Source organism: Cydia strobilella, chromosome 13 (genome assembly GCF_947568885.1).
Source record: "Cydia strobilella chromosome 13, ilCydStro3.1, whole genome shotgun sequence".
NCBI classification, from domain to species: Eukaryota; Metazoa; Arthropoda; class Insecta; order Lepidoptera; family Tortricidae; genus Cydia; species Cydia strobilella.
Genome location: NC_086053.1, coordinates 7,337,285 through 7,355,393, shown reverse-complemented (window position 1 = coordinate 7,355,393; position 18,109 = coordinate 7,337,285). Strand labels below are relative to the sequence as shown.

Here is an 18,109-nt window from a genome sequence, read left to right as displayed (position 1 = left end):
TTTATTGAAATGTTAATTTATTACATGATAAATTGTTATTTTATTAAAACATAATATACAACAGTAACTAAGGATTATTCATAGTTCGAAAACTTTGAAAATAAAATCAGTCTTGTTAAAATGGCCAACTGTAGTCTGTAGACATTAGTGGAAATCCTTAGAAGGGCATTCACAAATAATGATAAAAAATAAAATAGTGTTGGCTAACAATCGCAAAACATAAAAATGCACACAAAAAAATTCATTCAAAATCCAAGGATGAAATTGGTACTTAAAATTAAGATTTATTCCATGCGAGGAAGAGAACCGATTTACCAATTTGATTTCGCATATCACAGACATATTGCATTCCAAAGCTTCCACTGGTCGTTTTGGCATTTGTTGGAATAGAAAAAACTTCAACTAAAATAACGGAAATATCAACAGAACTTCGTAACAGTATCGAACAATATATTAATTTATTTTTAATCTAGCTACATGGGAAGGCACAAATTAGTTTAGGAATTCGGTAACAAACATTTAAAAAGATAAATTTAGTAGTACCTAGTAGTTTTTATGTCCTACTGAATACAAAATTGTTATCCTTCATAAAAAATATTAAAGGCTAAACATTTTACAGTTTAGTCCTGTAAACAACGGATTACATTGTAAAAATTAAGTATATTTTCTCTATTTCATTGTATTACATAATTATTGTATTAGACCATAATAGTACATTATTTCAGATCTCATGATATTCCAATACTACCAGATTCGTAAGAATAATGATAAATTATGTAAAATATGAGTCCATCCATTCCAGTTAGATTTGATACTACTGACTATAGATGTGTAACGGACACTTATTTATTGACGTACTTATCATTCAATGGGTTAATGTAATATTGCATATTGCTAGCTAAGTAAGCAGTTTGAGAAGTATCTCGGTGGTATTTTCACTGGTATAGACTGGAGCGAAGATCAGATTCCGTCTTCTTCCAAAAGAGACTGTAGCACGCAGTTCATCTGCATCACCACGGCATCCTGACATTGTATGCATAACTGCATACATCTGCGTACAGAATACAACAATCTGAGGTATCTAAGCTCATTGCTCGGCCTACCTGACCAAAGTAAGTTCTTCTATAACTTTTGAATACTGTCAATACTGACAGGCAAACAATTAAGGCCATGAATTTAACTCTTGCAATAACACTCACAAGATCATTGCTGTGAATGAACCAGTTCAGCATCGGTAGTATCACCATATTCAATCAGGCCATATTTCAACGGAAATAGGGTATGGGGTAGAAATACATTTCGAACAATTCATTATGAGACTTTAAATGCATCCATCCGAACAGCGTGAAAATAATATCACCATAAAGATAAAAACTAGCTTCTAAATAAACCTCACCACCGAGATTCCTCTCATTTGAAACATCTTGTATTGAGTTCTCTATAATAAATTATTTTCCATATTTTACTGCTTTTATGAACATTATGTACCTCATTACTTAAACGTATAGTTTTTCCACTCATAGATCTTCTTATTTGATTTCATTGCTACCTTGATCCAGCTTTGTTTAGCATCTTGATCATTACCTCAAAATTTTGTGTTACACACTGACATGACTTTAGCAGACGTGAACATACTTAAAAAACCAAAGAGCTCTCAGAAAGGTCAATAAAGGTTGAACATGCATGAAATTAATAAAGTAAAGGAGTTCACAACCTGTTTTACAACGAATGCCAATACGAGAATCTAGCGTAACACGTACTAGTGGCAGAATTATGTATTTTAAATCAAAGTACAGCGGTGTACTGAAATTTTGCTTATTTCTTTATCTTCAAACAAAAAATTAAAATGCGTTCGTTCTTATTTACTAAACATCGACAGCTGATTTCGTGCATTGCACGATTGCAATACGTGCAGTCTATAGAGGATCTATTTCGTCAGACATCAAAACATGTCTGCGAAACGACAAAATAAAACATACAGTATAAAGCAAATTCTGCTCATCGAGGCACAGTTTCACATCAATACCGGCAGTATTTCGTCAGCTACACAATAGCCCGAGCAGAACGAGCACAACCAGAGTCTTAAAAACGAAAAAGCCGCTTGCAGGGCAGACTACTCAAAACACAAAGCTTATCACACCCGGCTACTACTAAAGACTAGATCACCCGGCGCGGAACACATGACAACGCTCGCGCGTTTCACTTCACATAACCGAACGACGATGTGCCGTGCGGCTCCGTAAGTCCGCATGTTCCGCACCCTAGACGGCGAGCCGCTTGACGCCGCACTCGATGCAGAACTTGGCGGTGTCGACGGGGAAGCGGCTGCCGCACTCGTGGCAGAAGCGTGACAGCCGCTGCGGCGCCTTGTGCAGCGACGCCTCCGAGCTGCTCGAGCTCAGGTCGGCGCGCGGCCGCCACGACCCGCGCCGCGACGACCCCAGGGAGCTTACACGCTTCTCTGAAATACACGCAGGAACTTCAATTTAGTATTCCTTCCTTCATGTAGTGTTTACTAACTTAGTTATGGGTACATAATATATTTCTCATGAAGGTTTGCGAAATGCAACTGTTTGAGAATTTACTATTGCTTCGAACACACGGACACACTGCAACATGAACGCGTTGTAAGTGCCACAATTTACAATTTTTACAGGTTCTTGAATCTATTTTGTACTTTGATGAACTTTGTAAATTCTCTAACAATTAATCTAATATGAAGTTCAGGTTTTTCAATATGAATGCCTTACCATGGACTTGGTTTTCGACTTGTTTGAACGGCGCGTGTTCCGGCTGCGGTATGGGCTCGTCCAGCTCCGCCGACCGCTCCATCGCTAGGAACTCCTCGCTGGAGACGGACCGTATTTCGTCTTTAGCACTCCCGCTGGAGTCCGAGCCCGCCGGTATTCGCTCCAACGACGAAGGACCGTTTAACTCCTTTTGACATACCGTTAGTTTCGAAGGAGATATTCTATTTAAGCTGAAAACAGACAAACTGCGTAAATGAAATAGCATAAGGTGAAATCTGTGTATTTCAAGCTGTTTCTTTAAATTGGAAATGCATGTTATTAGATAATTAAAGATAAATTTCGCTTCGACAGGCGGATGTTTTTGGTCACAAAAAACTACAGTACCTGACTAACCTGCTATAAGCTGAGTCGTTGCTGGATTTCCCATTTGGCGTGTAGTTCCCGTTGGAATTGCTATCAGATTTCCCACTTTTCCGCTGCGTTTTACTCCGCGATTCCTTTTCCGTTCCGTTGTGTACTTGCGCATTGTAATTGATGATACCTCTATTAGATTGGTTAATTTGGTTCTTCTCGGATTCGTATAACTTGTCGAACTCTTTCAAGGATTGCATAATGTCTTGTTCGAGTTGGTCGGATTTATGCCGCGTGTTCCCGCTTTCCGTTTTCGAGACCTTCTTGTGGATGGAGTCGAGGAGGGAAGTGGAACGTTTGACGGAGGATGGGAAGAGGTTTTCGCTCACGATATTGTTACTGCTAAAATTAAAAGGCTTGTTGGTAACTGGGGTAAGACTGAGACCGTTACTATTGGGGTTTACGTGTCTAGGAGTGGAGCTAACACTACTAAAAGTTGAAGTCCTATTGCTACCGTTTAGCTCTGACTGCTTCACAACCCTAGTGGTAGAACTACAAGTTCTTTTGTTTTCAGATTTCCTTTTATGAATTTCTTCGTCAAAAGTAGTCATGAATTCTTCGAGGTCAAATTCCTCGAAGACAGACTCCTCATCCCTAGCTAACGTTTTAGACGCAATGCTTTCTTCCAAAGAAGACATAATTTTGTCGTATTGGGCACTTAAATTGTCTACCGGGGCAGCAACCAGCTTATTAGTATCAGTGTTGTTGTTGACTTTGTCTTTTTCCGCTTTGATTTGTGAATCAATATTACCGTTTAGTTCATAATTAGGAATATGTGTTTTGCTGAAAGAATCAAATTTAGAAGGCAAGTTTTCTGTGGTAAGAAGGGACTCCATACTACTGATAATGTCGGGATTGTTTAGAATTGTGTTTACATTAATGGGCAAGTTATCATTTTCATTAATAAGTCTAGGATCGATGTAATTACTGTCGGTCATGGACGAATTATCGTCTGCAAGGATTGCATCTAGGTTTACGAAATTTTTCTTTTCTTCTTCATCTCTCTTTATTTTGTCAAGTTTTACAGGCTGTTTTATAGTAGTTCGCGTGAAGCTATGGTACATAGATGTTGCAATCTTCGGGATTTTATCTTTTGGTTTTGGAGTACTATAATTAGATGTGGTGTAGCTTGAGAATGATCTATTAAGGCTGCTGTTGCGGTTGAAGTTTGTTTTGTCTGTCATGCTAATATTTTCTTTACTCGATTTAGTAAAGGTTGTGTTCAGTTTTTGACTAGGCTTTATATTATTTCTGTTAAGTCTAAAAGAGCTACATCTACCCCCGAAACTGCTAGTGTTAGTGTTATTATCGTTGTTCGTGCTTCCAAAAGATTTCATTCTCTGCAGGGTAGGAGTTTTTTGGTATGTTTTGTTAAGAGTGTCTTTTATCATTTTGGAATTTTCAGTGCGAAGTTGTGATAATGGAGCTTTGTCCCTGGCAGGACGGAGGATGGGAAGAGTGCGGGTGAGGTCTTTGGAAGAGTTAAGCATCTTTTTAGGAGTATCGGTATCTGAAGACAGGAGCTCTTTCATTTGCCTAGCGGCTGATACAAATGGGTCGTAACCATCGTCCAGTCTGAAATAAAATTATTACACTCCTAGTAAAAAGTATTTGCAAATTACTATTAAATATAATTTAGAAATATTGTTTATAATACAGGTACCTCTTGAACTGTAGCCAACCTGAAATATAAATAATGAATCGTTATGGGGAAGGATATGAATTGGAATTTAAAACTTAACCTTGCGCTTTCTATCCTTGGCAACTTTAATGGTGGCGCCTCAGTCGATATAGATTGATCGTCGCTATCACGAACATTCTCTGCAACTATGAAGGTTCTGTTGTCTGCGTTGCCTCGACTTTGCTCACGTAGTAGGATATGTTTTCTATTGGATTTAAAGATCTTTTGCATTCTTTTCCTTGTGCAAGTTATTTTGGGTTCAGGTTTATTTGTCACCGTTATGGAAGGCAATATTATTGTGGAATCCTCATCGTCGCTACTAATTCTTTTATTTTGCTGCTGTTCATAGTGCTTTAAACCATAAACTGTGATATGTTCCATGTCAGAAACATCTTGGTTCTCTGTTTTATCAAATTGTCGGTCAGTTTGTTTTGCGGAATTTCTAACGGTATCGCCGGCTCTTTGTAACAATTGTTTCAAATCAAGTTTTAAGTCTTCAAAAGTGTCAGAAAATTGTTTCTTTTTGGCTGTATCATCAGCATTGTCCAAATTTTTATCGTTTAGTGTTTCCAGTGAAACAGTTCTTGGCGTATGTAAATTGTCAACATGTTTTGCCAAATCGAGCTCCATCTGATTTTGAGAATTTATCATTTCATCGGTTAAATGCATAAACTCATCTAAATCTTCTGGATTTTCTGTGAATTTTGTGTAAGTATCGCCACTCCCATGCCTGCGTCCAGATTGATTATTTTCAGCACTATTCTCTTCTTCATATTTAGTTTCATCAGAATTGTCTAAATTATCCCTACTCGTATCATGTTCAAAGCTATCTTCAAAATGATCACCAGACAGATCAAGCATTCCTTTTCCGTTGTCATCATCCTCTAAAACTTTAAATGAATCAATCGGTTCTGATTTAGAGAGAAAGTTAGTTGAGAACTGATTGTCACTTTCATCAACCTTATCTTTTTCCACTTCATATGTATCGTTTGAAATTTCTGGCGTATAATTATCAGATTGATTAATTGTTGTTGTTGTAGAACTTGTTGTAGCTTGAGTGTTGTACGAGCTATCAATTGTTGAATTTTTATACAGGAGTTCTACTGTGTTATCGGTTATATTATCTTTTGCTTTCCGCGCACTTTCAACAAGCGATATTCTATTTTTATTATGACAGCTTTGAGGTTTTACATCTACATTTTCGTGGATAACACATGGAACACAAAAAAGTTCTGTGTTGATACCGACTGTTTGACAAAATTTAGTTTTTCCCGCAGAATTGATAGTAACACAGTCATCTAAACTATCAACGCTCATGCTATTCTCTTTAGGTAGTGATACTGTATCCCGCCTTGTTTTATTTTTAGTATTTTTTTCTTTATTTCTGTCTTGCTGCGTTATTTCCGTGGACTTGAAAACAGTGGGTTTAGCTTTAGCGTTAGGTTTTCTTACAGTTTTTTGCGCTACTTTGGAAGACTCTAATTTTTCAATAGGTTCAGCTATTTCATCTTTAGGTTTTACATTCTTGTTAACGACCCTCTTCAGGACTGGTATTTGTCTCTTCTCTTTCCGTTTCTTCTTCTCTTCTTCTTTTTCCTCGGCAACTTTTGCTTGTCGTTCATTATATTTATTTGCAATTTCTTCCAGCTTTTTTAATTGCTGCTCTTTTTTAATATTTCGAGGTTGTTTAATTTTATCTTGTGGCTTTTTTGGATTAGGATCGGCGATTTCTTGTTGGATATTAGGAAGATTGGGTTCTTTGGAGTTTCTACGGAAGGGGAAAGGAAGGTAGTATAGATTGTGATTTAACTTAGCGAACAAACAAGGAGACAGGAATGAAAATGTGCAAAAAAAAATCGAAAGAAAAATAACCACCGCTTCCTTTCCCTTTATTTGCTAACTAAAACAAACAAATGCCCCTTAAAATTATAGGACTCACCTGGAGCTGCTAAGATCTCTTGCTAATCTAGCTTGCCGCGCTTTAACGTTGGCATCGCCTGAAGACTTATTTTGAGAGTTTCTAGGGTTTCTAATAACTGGCACGTGCGGGGACGGTTCATCATTACAATCATTGCTCGACATGGATTCTGCAATTAACAAATATATAATAACATACCTAAGTTATCCGTCGTTTGATACGATTTGAAATATAAGTGGTGTTATTTGAATAGACATCTCGGAAAAAAACTGAGTGCTAGTTGTGATACTTTACTTGATGATTCATAAGGGTATTGGTAGCAAATCTTGTCTGTAGAAAAGGGCGCGAAATTAAAATTTTCTATGCGACGATATCCCTTCGCGCCTACATTTTTTAATTTGCCGCCTTTTTCTACTGACAGGATTTGCTTGACCGAATATAAATTAGCTTATATTGTAGAAATTCGATGAATCGGTCAATCAATAATCGTGTTAGTAAAAGATGTGGACCTGAAGCCCTGGCGCGGCGTCGCCGGTCGCCGCAGTCTCTCGGCGGCGGCGGCGACACGCCGCGCGACGACTCCACGGACGCCGAGCGGCTCTGAGACGACTTGTCGCGGCTTTGAGACGATCTGGGAATACGATTACATTGTTTTGAGTCTTTCATTTTGCAACTATAGAAAATATTGCTATTGTCAAGCAGCCAATGTTCTGTACAATGTCAGATACTAAATAACATTAACCGATGTTAGCTATTGTAGCTTTTTGTAAAAAAAAAATGCAGCGGTTCACAGCAGCCTTATGGTATGTAAAGTGCAAGCGTTATTACGCTTAGGGTTATCAAAGTTCACGTAATAAATGTTAAGGAAAGCACAAAAGCTTAAACAACGAACCGTCTGCCTCTCGCAAGCGGCGCTTTGTACTGGGTGCGAGCATTAAGCCTCTGCTTCGCGTCGGTGACGTGCGGCGGTTGTACGGGCGCGGCGGGGAGGATCTTAGCTTTGTCGGCGCACCACTCTACGTGCCGCTCGAAGGCGCGCATGCCGAACGCGCGGCTGCAGTGCGGGCACTTCTGGAGGTCGGCTGCCGGCTGAAACGATCACGGGGTCCGTTAAAACATTACGTTGATCACCAACAAAACACTGTAGTGTGCGGCGCGTCATCGTGAATCGTGAACCTTAACGAAATGCACAAAGGTTGATATTGGGGTGTAGCTGCGAGCGTCAGTTGACGTCTTTTACAGTCAGAAGGTTAAGCATAACAAAAACCAACTTATCACCAGTGGCTTGCTTTTTCTTCGAAAGCACTGAAATAGGCAAGCCGATGGGAATAGATTTCCATGGACGCCCCGCCACTGTTATGCCTATTTTTAGGGTTCCGTACCCAAAGGGTAAAAACGGGACCCTATTACTAAGACTCCGCTGTCCGTCCGTCTGTCCGTCTGTCTGTCTGTCACCAGGCTGTATCTCATGAACCGTTATAGCTAGACAGTTGAAATTTTCACAGATGATGTATTTCTGTTGCCGCTATAACAACAAATACTAAAAACAGACTAATATAAATATTTAAATGGGGCTCCCATACAACAAACGTGATTTTTTTGCTGTTTTTTTCCGTAATGGTACGGAACCCTTCGTGCGCGAGTCCGACTAGCACTTGGCCGGTTTTTTTCATACGTCTCGAAACTTAGCTTAGATCAGACATGTTTTTTTAATGAGTTCTTAACCGATTGTGTATAAGGAATGTATATCAATGCTATTCAAATAAATATGGGTTTTTAAGACCTGAAATAAATGTTTTTTTTATATTCAAATTAATAAATAATAATAACGATAGATTTTGAAAAAGGAATTTTAAATTTCCTAGTCCTTAAAAGGTTCTCTAAAATTGTCTTACTTACTAATAAAAAATAAAGTTGTCACTTAACCCAGACGGTTAGTGAGAGGTTATTTAAGTTGAGTACGGTCATGGTCTGCTTAAAGGTTTGTGTTACCTAAAATAAATGCTTTACAAGGCCACAGCATAACTATCTCACGAGGCGCCCGAGTTAAGTGGTTTAGTTTATATGATCTTGAGCAAAGGTCAAAAAGACGTAAACAAAATAGAACTAGGATATATAGGATTCCAAAAATAAATAAACTACGTTGACGACTATACGCAGACATTACTAAGCAAATTTCAATAATAATGCGCGTTATTTTAAATTTAAATGTTATTCATAACAATTTAAGAGCGATTCTCTTTAATAGCCGCAGCCGTTCATTCAAATATGTAAATTCTGGCAGTTACACTATGTGGAATATTAATTTCGTTCGAGGTTGTTTTTACTAGCTTATTTTACTTGGTACACAATACCTACCTACATTAGAAATGGTAATGAGTTATAATTAACATCACAGTATGGCTGCCATACTGTGATACATACTATGGCAGCAGCATATGACCGTCGGCACGCAGTTCATTGTGTCAAGTTACAAGACTTGCTTGCAACATATGCTTAAAACAATACTGCAATATGTGACATGTAGCTCTCTAATATATCTGAGAGCTCTGGGTATCTCGTGCAAAAATCGTCTTTTACGCTTTACCTGTATCAAAGATAGATATATAACTCCGTAATAGATGGATACAGTCTAAGGAAAAAACGTACCTCGAAAATCAAGAAAATTTGATTCTCGTTCAGAGGGCGCTACTAGCTTTGGCCTACAGTCGTATAGATGGCGTTGACGGTTTCGTTTGTTATTTAACAATTTTAACGCATATCAGTGAAAGAACATGGGTCAAAATCATAAAAATAATTAATGCAAATAAAAAAAATCATTTATCCATATTTAAATACATTTTATCGTATTTTTATAAATCTTCATTTTTAGTTTTAAAGTGTGTCGACAGATGGCAGTGAATTTACTGGGGTTACAAAATTTACTATGACAGTACCGCTCTAGTATAAGTTACTCTATGCCTGTATTTTCAATCAACGACAAATAGTTTTAGAAACTAAACGATATGAAGATATTGATTTCTAAAACTGTATATTGTACGAAAGTTATTGTTAATGGTTTCCTTAGACCCACAATTAAGAACTTTACAAGATCGATCATCGATGACTCATTGATGATACAGAAAAAAAAGCGCAATTTCAGTGAAGTGAACATGCGTCTATTGTGCAATAGGTGACTGTACATTTGGTCAGTATAACAGTACCTAAGTTTTTTTGTGTAGCGTCGCCGAAATATCTATTGAAATACTTAGTGTTTTTTTTTTGCTCGACAATCAATCTAGACTTCGGCTCGTCATTCAATCTGACATCTGATCTGTCCGTTAGTCTGTCAGTTTTTTGTGAATTATTTGTTTTAAGATTGACATTAAAATATGATATTGTGTTATTTGTTTCAGCGTAACGAACTACTATTAAATTTAGATTTAGCCAAGAATACGAGGGAAAATATTATATTTTTGACTTATTAAATTACAAATTTTCAAGAATACCTCCTTAAGTATCTCTTTTGTTACTATCGCATTAAAATTGCATTCATTGAAATTAAAAAAATTGTAAATAGAAACCAAGGTGCGCGGCAATTACTATGCCAAAACCCCAAAATTGGAGCGGCCGCAGGTACTTGTAGCGACGCGACGAAATCGCGGAGTGAGACACGCCTGGTATCAGTAGATTTGACATATCTACTGATAAGTTAATTATGTCCCCTTGTTTTGTCGCTACTAACTTACGATTACGACGCTAGTGACTCAAAGGGTTACAATGACATAAATGTCAAAACTAAAATTCGGACTATTAAATTAACATCAACCTTCATGATAGTAGTCCTGGTGGACTGCGGTTTCGGCTTCGGCGTCGCTTTGGCAGTGTTCGGCGGACTCTTTTCCAAAAACGGACTGTTCTCAGGCAACCCAAAGTTCTTTGGCAAGTACTGCTCCAAATCCGTACCTGGAATTACCATTACAAGATAAATAAGAGCTTTGTTGCTTTGAAAATACAGTTCATATTCTATTGTTCCATTCAGTTTATTAATAGAAGAGATGACGCATTCCTATATAAAGCTCTAGACATAGATTAATTCGCATTCGTAGGTACAAATCAGTCTCAAGTAAACATTCGACAAAAGCATGCTGTTCTACTGAAACTCACATATTTGTGCAACAAACATTTTATGTTATGCTAAAATGAGATGACGAAATGCGAGGTTTGTAACTACATACATATTTTGCTTACATTTTAGCTCGGTGGGAGTGTCAGCTATTATCACAGTCAAATTTATACTGAGATTACAACTGGCTTCCGAACCAAGATGTGATGAAACCTACTCTAAGAATAAACCCCTCTAGGTCTGCTCAAGCGAGATCTATACTTATCAAATATCAATTTCTAAAGTATAAAGAGCTTAATTCGTCGCGTATATTAAATAACGCATCTGACATTACCGATTTTGTGGTAAGGATAACATATCGACGTCATTCACAATAACACCCTTTAAAACTACCTACTACAAACTTTTTCTAATTGTCAGAATTCAACGACCCGTGGACATGGGCACTTTTTTATTTTACCCGGCCTTATTGTCATCACGAGTCGATAGTAGGCGGTTATATTAAACATGTCGAATTGGTGCGGTCTCAGTGGAAACTTTCAACTGATGTTATCAAAGTCGTATTTAATCGATGTACCTAAATATAGAACTGTACGAAACACCAATAAACAAACGAGTTTTGATTTTAAATATCATAATCGAGTAGGTTTTAGTAAAACGCTCGATCGTAGGCGTCAGTTACCAAATACATTTCCAAATTAAATGATCAATAAATAGTAATACATATGCAAATAAGAATAGAGAAAAAAGCCAAGATAAGGTTTAGAATGGGACCCGTGAGTTAGTAAGACATACACAATGTTCACAGGATTGAGGTTGCAGTTAAATTAGATGTGACAGATAATGACAGTTGACAGTTTATGGTTAACGCACCACCCACTCACCGGTATTAACACCATTCGCCGCTGGCAGCCCTTTTACCCACAACAATAAGGCATAAGTCAATATACGTGCCCGTATATGTATTTACTTAAAATATAAATAAGACAGTGGTGCCTTGGGAATAATGCCGAAAAATCTGCTAATCAAAAAAATGATCGCCGCAACTAAACAGCAACTCCTTGATTTTCGTATTCCAAATTTTGTTTCTTAGTAGTTTCGTAAAACATGTCTGCGGCGGTAGCACGGTAGCATTTTTCCCGCTTGTCACCATGCCTGTCACGTTTTAACAAGTAGGTAAGTGCGAAAGCGACGGGCATAGTGACAGGCGTATAGATGGTATAGAAAGGATGCACATCTCTTATGGCAGAATTGTTGCAAAAGTGACCGCTTTCAGCTTTAAATAATAGTTCCTGATCTCTCCGGTGGCGCTAGTTAGGCTCTGGGACATAAGCCATATAAGGCAACAAATAACCCGACCAAATTACGTAGGTTGTATTTGGTAGTATTTCGGTGTATGGTGGCGCCGCCTAATTACTGTTTTTTGATGGTCACTTTTCATACATAGAGATCTGGCTCCTTTATATAGTCTCCATGGACAGGCGATAAAAATGGAACCGTGCTGCGCCCGTTGTTCTCAATTTTGTTTCTAATTACTTTCGTAAAACATGTCTGTTCTTAATTTGGAACCAATACAGATTTTGTAAGCTTAATGTACCATTAACGATCAGATGTCATGACAATGTTAATGTCATGATACTTATGATACCAACGATCTGGCCCCGTAGACAACATGCCAATCGCTAACGCTACGTAGCGAACGAAACGCTACTGTCACTGTCACACTAATATGGAAGAGTGATAGAGACACAAAGCGATTCTATGGCGAAGCGATAGCGATTGTCACCTTGGCTAGGCCGGCTGGTTGGATAAGCAGGATGGACGGTACGAAAGGGAAGGTTTGCTACCTTGTCATATACAATTGGTCGCATTAGAATCGCCTTTTAACTTTTGATAAACAATAGAATAAGTTACAGAAAATTACACAAATAGATTTTCGGAATTTTCCTAAAGGGCCTAAATGGAAAAAAATCCATATAAAAACATAAAATTTTAAAAACCAAGTGGAAAATTGAATCCAAAAGATGCAAATAATATACAGCAGTAATATTGTTATTAGTAACCCTTCCACCTCGACTTTCATGAACAACAAAAGCCTATATACCTTCTCGTCTCTGTCGGGAAGAGTCGAATGTCTTCCGTTTCTTGACAGTCGTCTTCTCGCATATTTTGACATGTTTGGCGAGCGACTCCGGTAAGAAGGTCCTCCCGCATACCGCGCAGGGGATTAGCCTGACGGGCCCCGAGGGCTCAGGGGCCACGGGGGCTATGGGGTGAGTGGGGACCGGGGGGGACGGCGGGGGCCCCACGCGGGTCGGCGGCGGCGGCGTGCGCGGGATCGGCCGGAAGGACTCGACGCTGCTTGGCGTGTTTGGCGTGGGCGGGTCCGGCGTCACCGAACGTGAAGACTTAGAAGAATGGTGCCGCTTGCCTGTGAACAAGCAATATCTTTAAACTTTACTGCAGAATATTAACCTATCATTACCATTGTGCTTTTGACGTTATCTTATTATAAGTTATATCTTAATCTGAAGTCAAATCAACAATTAGTAAGTAACAGAGTAACATACGAACAATTAGTAGACCATTTTCACATTTGCACGAAGTTTTGAAATATTTGAGTCACGTGTGTGTGTGTGTGTGTGTGTGTGTGTGTGTGTGTGTGTGTGTGTGTGTGTGTGTGTGTGTGTGTGTGTGACGTGTGTGTGTCTTCATTGATAGGAACCTACCTATTCAAGACAAGACAAGACAAGAGACGCCACACCCAGCCAGGAACATGCCTGCTCCGGACTAGCCGGCATACCAGGGGACGTAATTTTATGGGGAGTGACACGCTCTGGGATGGGAAAGGGATAGTTATAATCAGCCGGCTATGCAGCCTTAAGCCAATATTGGAAGGTAGGTGGGGTAGGTTATGTCGTCGAGGGAGAGCGTTGGTGATATGCTTCTCGTCGTTTTCGTTTCGGTCTTCGTAACATCTTGTGCCAAGCGAGGCCAATATCATTTTGAGATGCCGTTTGCTCGTCGATTCGAGGTGTTGGTTCTTCTTCGTCTGATTCGCTGTCGGTTTCGTCCGGTTGATATATTTCTCTTGCTGCTTTGATGAATTCGCCTTTGTCGTCTGCCATGTTTAGCCACTCAGAGGGATGCCGGGATGGAGCTCCGTAGCTATATCTTATGCGGCTTCGAAGAGATGAGGTTTTGGGCGTCTTAGGATGTCCTAGGTAGCATTTCATCCTCTTGGTTATTGTTTTGCCGTTTTGACATCAATTCCCAATCATGCGATTCTCCCCGCTCGCTTGCAGTTAAAAAATTCTCGTTATGCTTATAATGCTTATTAATATAACGATTTGTAACGTTTCACGATAAATACGGAAACTAAATCATACTAAACACGGCACACATCATTATTGACTTTTAGCGTATGTCTGCGAAGGTCAAGTACAAAAAACTGGACGATTGTAACAAACACTAACCAACATCTTGAATCACTAGCAAAGTTAACATTTAATTTCTTCGTGACCTTCGTGTTCCCGCAGTCAAAATACCAACAGGTGCGATGCGATGGATGAATGCTGAATTCCACTATCCGAAAGGCCTAGTCGAAAAAAGTTGTCACGGCAAACACATGCGACCATGCCATGACGCAAGCCAACCACAACCTCCATATTGATTAGGTGAATTATAGCCTAGGTCACGCGATCTTAGCTACTGTAATAATAACACCAGACTAATATAGCCGCAGTAATAGCAAGTTTTTATAGAGTGATGCAATTCAGATTGTGGTCAAAAGCTGGGTGTAGTCGGAAAATAGCGGCGGACATACCACGAAATTACTTACCAAGAAAGTTCAGTGTCTAAGACTTCTTCTTATTTAAAATATGAGAGGCGATGACTGAGCCAATAGCACAGAGTACTTATTAGAATCGCCGCGGCCCACGGGGGCTCTTGGTTAATTAATTCTAAGTGGCCAGTGTCGCTGAGACCGCTTATTTTTCATGCTCGCATTCGTAAATGACACCTCATTCCGGTACTCACACAGCTACATCTGGTTTATGCTTATGTAATATTTAAACGCGAATTCTTCACAAGGCAGTAGAACCAGAAATGCGTCCTTGAATTCGCATAAATTATGAACAATTTGACAGTTTAATGATATTTATCGTTTGTTCGATGCTAAACAGAATCCAGACGTAAGATTACGTGGTATCAATAAACTGAGATGGCCGTGGTTTTAAACTAATTTATACTTAGCGCAGGCAAGTCGAACGCAAGTTACTGAGACCCTACGGATTCTTATTGTGTTTATTTTGGACCGAATCGTAATCAAAGTGCGCACTGGGGGGCTACCGCAAGACATCAAAATTCCCTATGGCTTCTCCTCTATTTGAGTGACAGAGATAATGATATTATACAATGTATATTTATCAATTTCGCGGTAGACTACCTGGTTGCCTTCAGCGTACGACTGGCTTGCTTTTGGGTAAAATACCACTCCTGAAGCGGGTGGGTGAACTCTTGTATGCAGACGCAGGCGCATAGGCACGGTAAGAAGCAACACACATGTCGGTCGAGTGGTCGCACACGACCGGGTTGCTAATTGATTTTTGTCGGTAACACGGTCCCCTTCATATACTAAGAAGAATGGTTTCTATTAAGATTCTAGATGCACGATAAGGTGTGTTCTGTTAACTGTTCTGTGGAAATTAGCAGGTAGAAAAAAATATCCATAATCGGCCGTGGCCTGTGGCCCGAGTTGTTTCTCGAAGAAAAAAGTTCGTTGCACTAGCCTGGACATCATAACAATGAATATAAAGGATTATTTTACTTTACCAGACCTAAGTGAACATGTGCATAAATCTTTTCTGTGAAATAAATAAGAAATTGAGTATCTGCATAAATATAAAATGTCGGGAAACGTACTTCTATATACATTATATATTATGACTTATTTTCGTAGATATACGAAGTTTTAGACTGCTGTTTTTTTACCTTCACTTAAATGCAAACCAAGTGCATGATCAAAAGCATTGAATCTTTTTTTTTCGTCTTTTCGAACGAATTCGTGTTAGACACGATTTGATATGCGTCCGACGTTACAAGAGAGACGCGTGCCGCGAACACAAATTGCTACAGGTTTTATCCAAGACCCCGGCTGCTAACAAACGAGGCGCTGTCTGCCTCGGACATCACTGCGCATCGAAATGCACGACGCAAGTTACAAGCGGATACATCTTTGATTCCTTCGCTGGCGGTTTTCTGGTCTTGTTTCTTTGATCGATCCCTCTTGAATTGTGACAAGTGATCGTGGATCCTTCTCCACGACTTGACTTTATTGACTTGAGATTTTCATCGGGCTCTGTTTACAGTGTCCTTTTACTTCGAGACAAACTCCTTCACCTTTTCAACCCGCTTTGTAAGATACCGGTCTCGAAATCAGTTGGAGATCAACAATTATCATTATCACTTTATAAAGGGCCCGCTGTACCGGACATACGAGTAATATAAAATTGCAACTCTTTATCCAAAGTGGGTGACGTTCATTTTTTCATTAATTCGAAGTTGGAAGTTGTATTGATGATATGATAAGATTTATTAAATGACGCAAAAAGTGACTAAAATAAAATAGACGCGTTCAGAATTATTAAATTTTATGTTATCAATGCAACTGTACTATTCTCTACATCTATCTATCATGTATCTAATATTCTGTGTCTAATTGTACTATGTTAATGTTTCTGATTATCAAGAATGAAGAGTTAGAGAGAAAGAGAGTTCGTCTAATCTCCGATATTAGATTAACTTACAAGTGACATTGAGCACTAACAATTGTATCATTCGCATGTCGCATATGTATGCAAATGCTAATAAAACATTAACACAACTACTTTTTAAGTTGTAGGTGGTGGAGTCTAGACCTCTTCAAGGCAAAAAAAACTGATTCCGCTTGCCTAAGTTATCTTGGTACGCAAGGCGTTTTTATAATTGCACCCAAGCCTGCCCTGAATATCTTCCACTTTGATGCTATCAGAAGAGGAACAAGGTTTGTTAATTGAACCAGATATTTAAGCTGATAAATCGCTTGAGTTTAAAAACATGACGAGATCAAGTTTACAAATTTTGAAAGTTCGTGATAGAAACCTGCCGTTATTAAAGATTAGGGGAATAGTACCTACAGGTATCAATGTAAAATGTGTCGAGGGGTGACACTGACACCGTACCCGTAGGATGATAGTGCCTAGTACCAGCCGGCACCGACAAGGAACATGGAAATTAGTATCCGCAAAGGGAATAGTGACAACAATGTAACTCCTTAAGGCAATTTGCGCCAGCCATGGAAAATATAGATTCCATGTCTAGATGACTTCAAGGTTATGTGACTTGTATAACTACGACTATGAGGAAAACATATTATTTAATATTGTTCATAAGATTATAAAGCACATATCACTGACGCAAATGGAAAGACAACTATCAGAAATGGCTATGTGGTACAAGGAGTAAAAACACTTTTACGTTCATTGACCAGTTACAAATACCGATTGATTGAATTAAGCTTATTCAATAGACTGTACAATAAGGGATCATACCGTTTTGGTACGCTTTAAAGCATATTAAAAGAGTTCTAATAAAATTAATATTCTGGTGGTTAGGAAAAACGGAAGTCGTATATCAACGATATACAAAGCAATAATAAAAGTTAAACTCAGCTTGTTTAAACGGTTAACGCGATTCTAATATTACATAATATTTCCAAGGCATTTCTAAGAAAAATATACGAAATAACGCTACATAATCATAAACAATAAGTGTATAATGTAACGAATTTGATGACGGATTGTGCTGACCGACGCAGTGCCGACGAACGACGAAGAAAGCGTATCAAGATGAAGTATAATTACCTACAAATTTGCGAAGTAGTTACTAATTATGTATTATTGCGTGAAGAGCTCAATAAAGCACATAATTACTTCCTTTGAGTTGTTTCCGATGAAGATTGCATGGTGGAGTCATTTTTTTAGCTCGCGTCAGACGTATCGAGGTGTTTTGTGGTCGCCGCCGTTCGTGTGAAACGCGAACAGAAAAAAGATCACACACGAGTCTAATCAATCTTTGCAAATCTTAACTAACTACATAGGTATAAGAAACCATACTATAAGTTAAACACTAGTAGCTGTGAAACTAAGGCATTTAATGGGTTAAAGTACCCGCTAAATGCCCTAGCATTGCATATAATATTTTCC

At 38.7% G+C, this 18,109-nt stretch overlaps 1 protein-coding gene across 8 annotated transcripts in view; it reads right to left on the bottom strand.

Moving 5' to 3' along the window:
- LOC134746634 (uncharacterized) overlaps positions 1 to 18,109 on the bottom strand; it is a 47,097-nt gene continuing 28,988 nt past the window's right edge. For 3 of the 8 annotated variants that reach the window (XM_063681082.1, XM_063681077.1, XM_063681079.1), the window contains exons 2-10: positions 12,970 to 13,296; positions 11,750 to 11,779; positions 10,569 to 10,705; positions 7,653 to 7,849; positions 7,270 to 7,391; positions 6,782 to 6,929; positions 3,135 to 4,736; positions 2,751 to 2,980; positions 1 to 2,461 (exon numbers count right to left, since the gene is read on the bottom strand). In XM_063681082.1, coding sequence (XP_063537152.1) covers positions 2,262 to 2,461; positions 2,751 to 2,980; positions 3,135 to 4,736; positions 6,782 to 6,929; positions 7,270 to 7,391; positions 7,653 to 7,849; positions 10,569 to 10,705; positions 11,750 to 11,779; positions 12,970 to 13,296 — 2,993 coding nt within the window. In that variant the 3' untranslated portion in view covers positions 1 to 2,261. Of the gene's footprint in view, positions 2,462 to 2,750; positions 2,981 to 3,134; positions 4,737 to 6,781; positions 6,930 to 7,269; positions 7,392 to 7,652; positions 7,850 to 10,568; positions 10,706 to 11,749; positions 11,780 to 12,969; positions 13,297 to 14,341; positions 14,435 to 18,109 lie in introns of those variants that run through there. The other 5 variants (XM_063681081.1, XM_063681085.1, XM_063681078.1 and 2 more) reach the window with 5 other exon arrangements.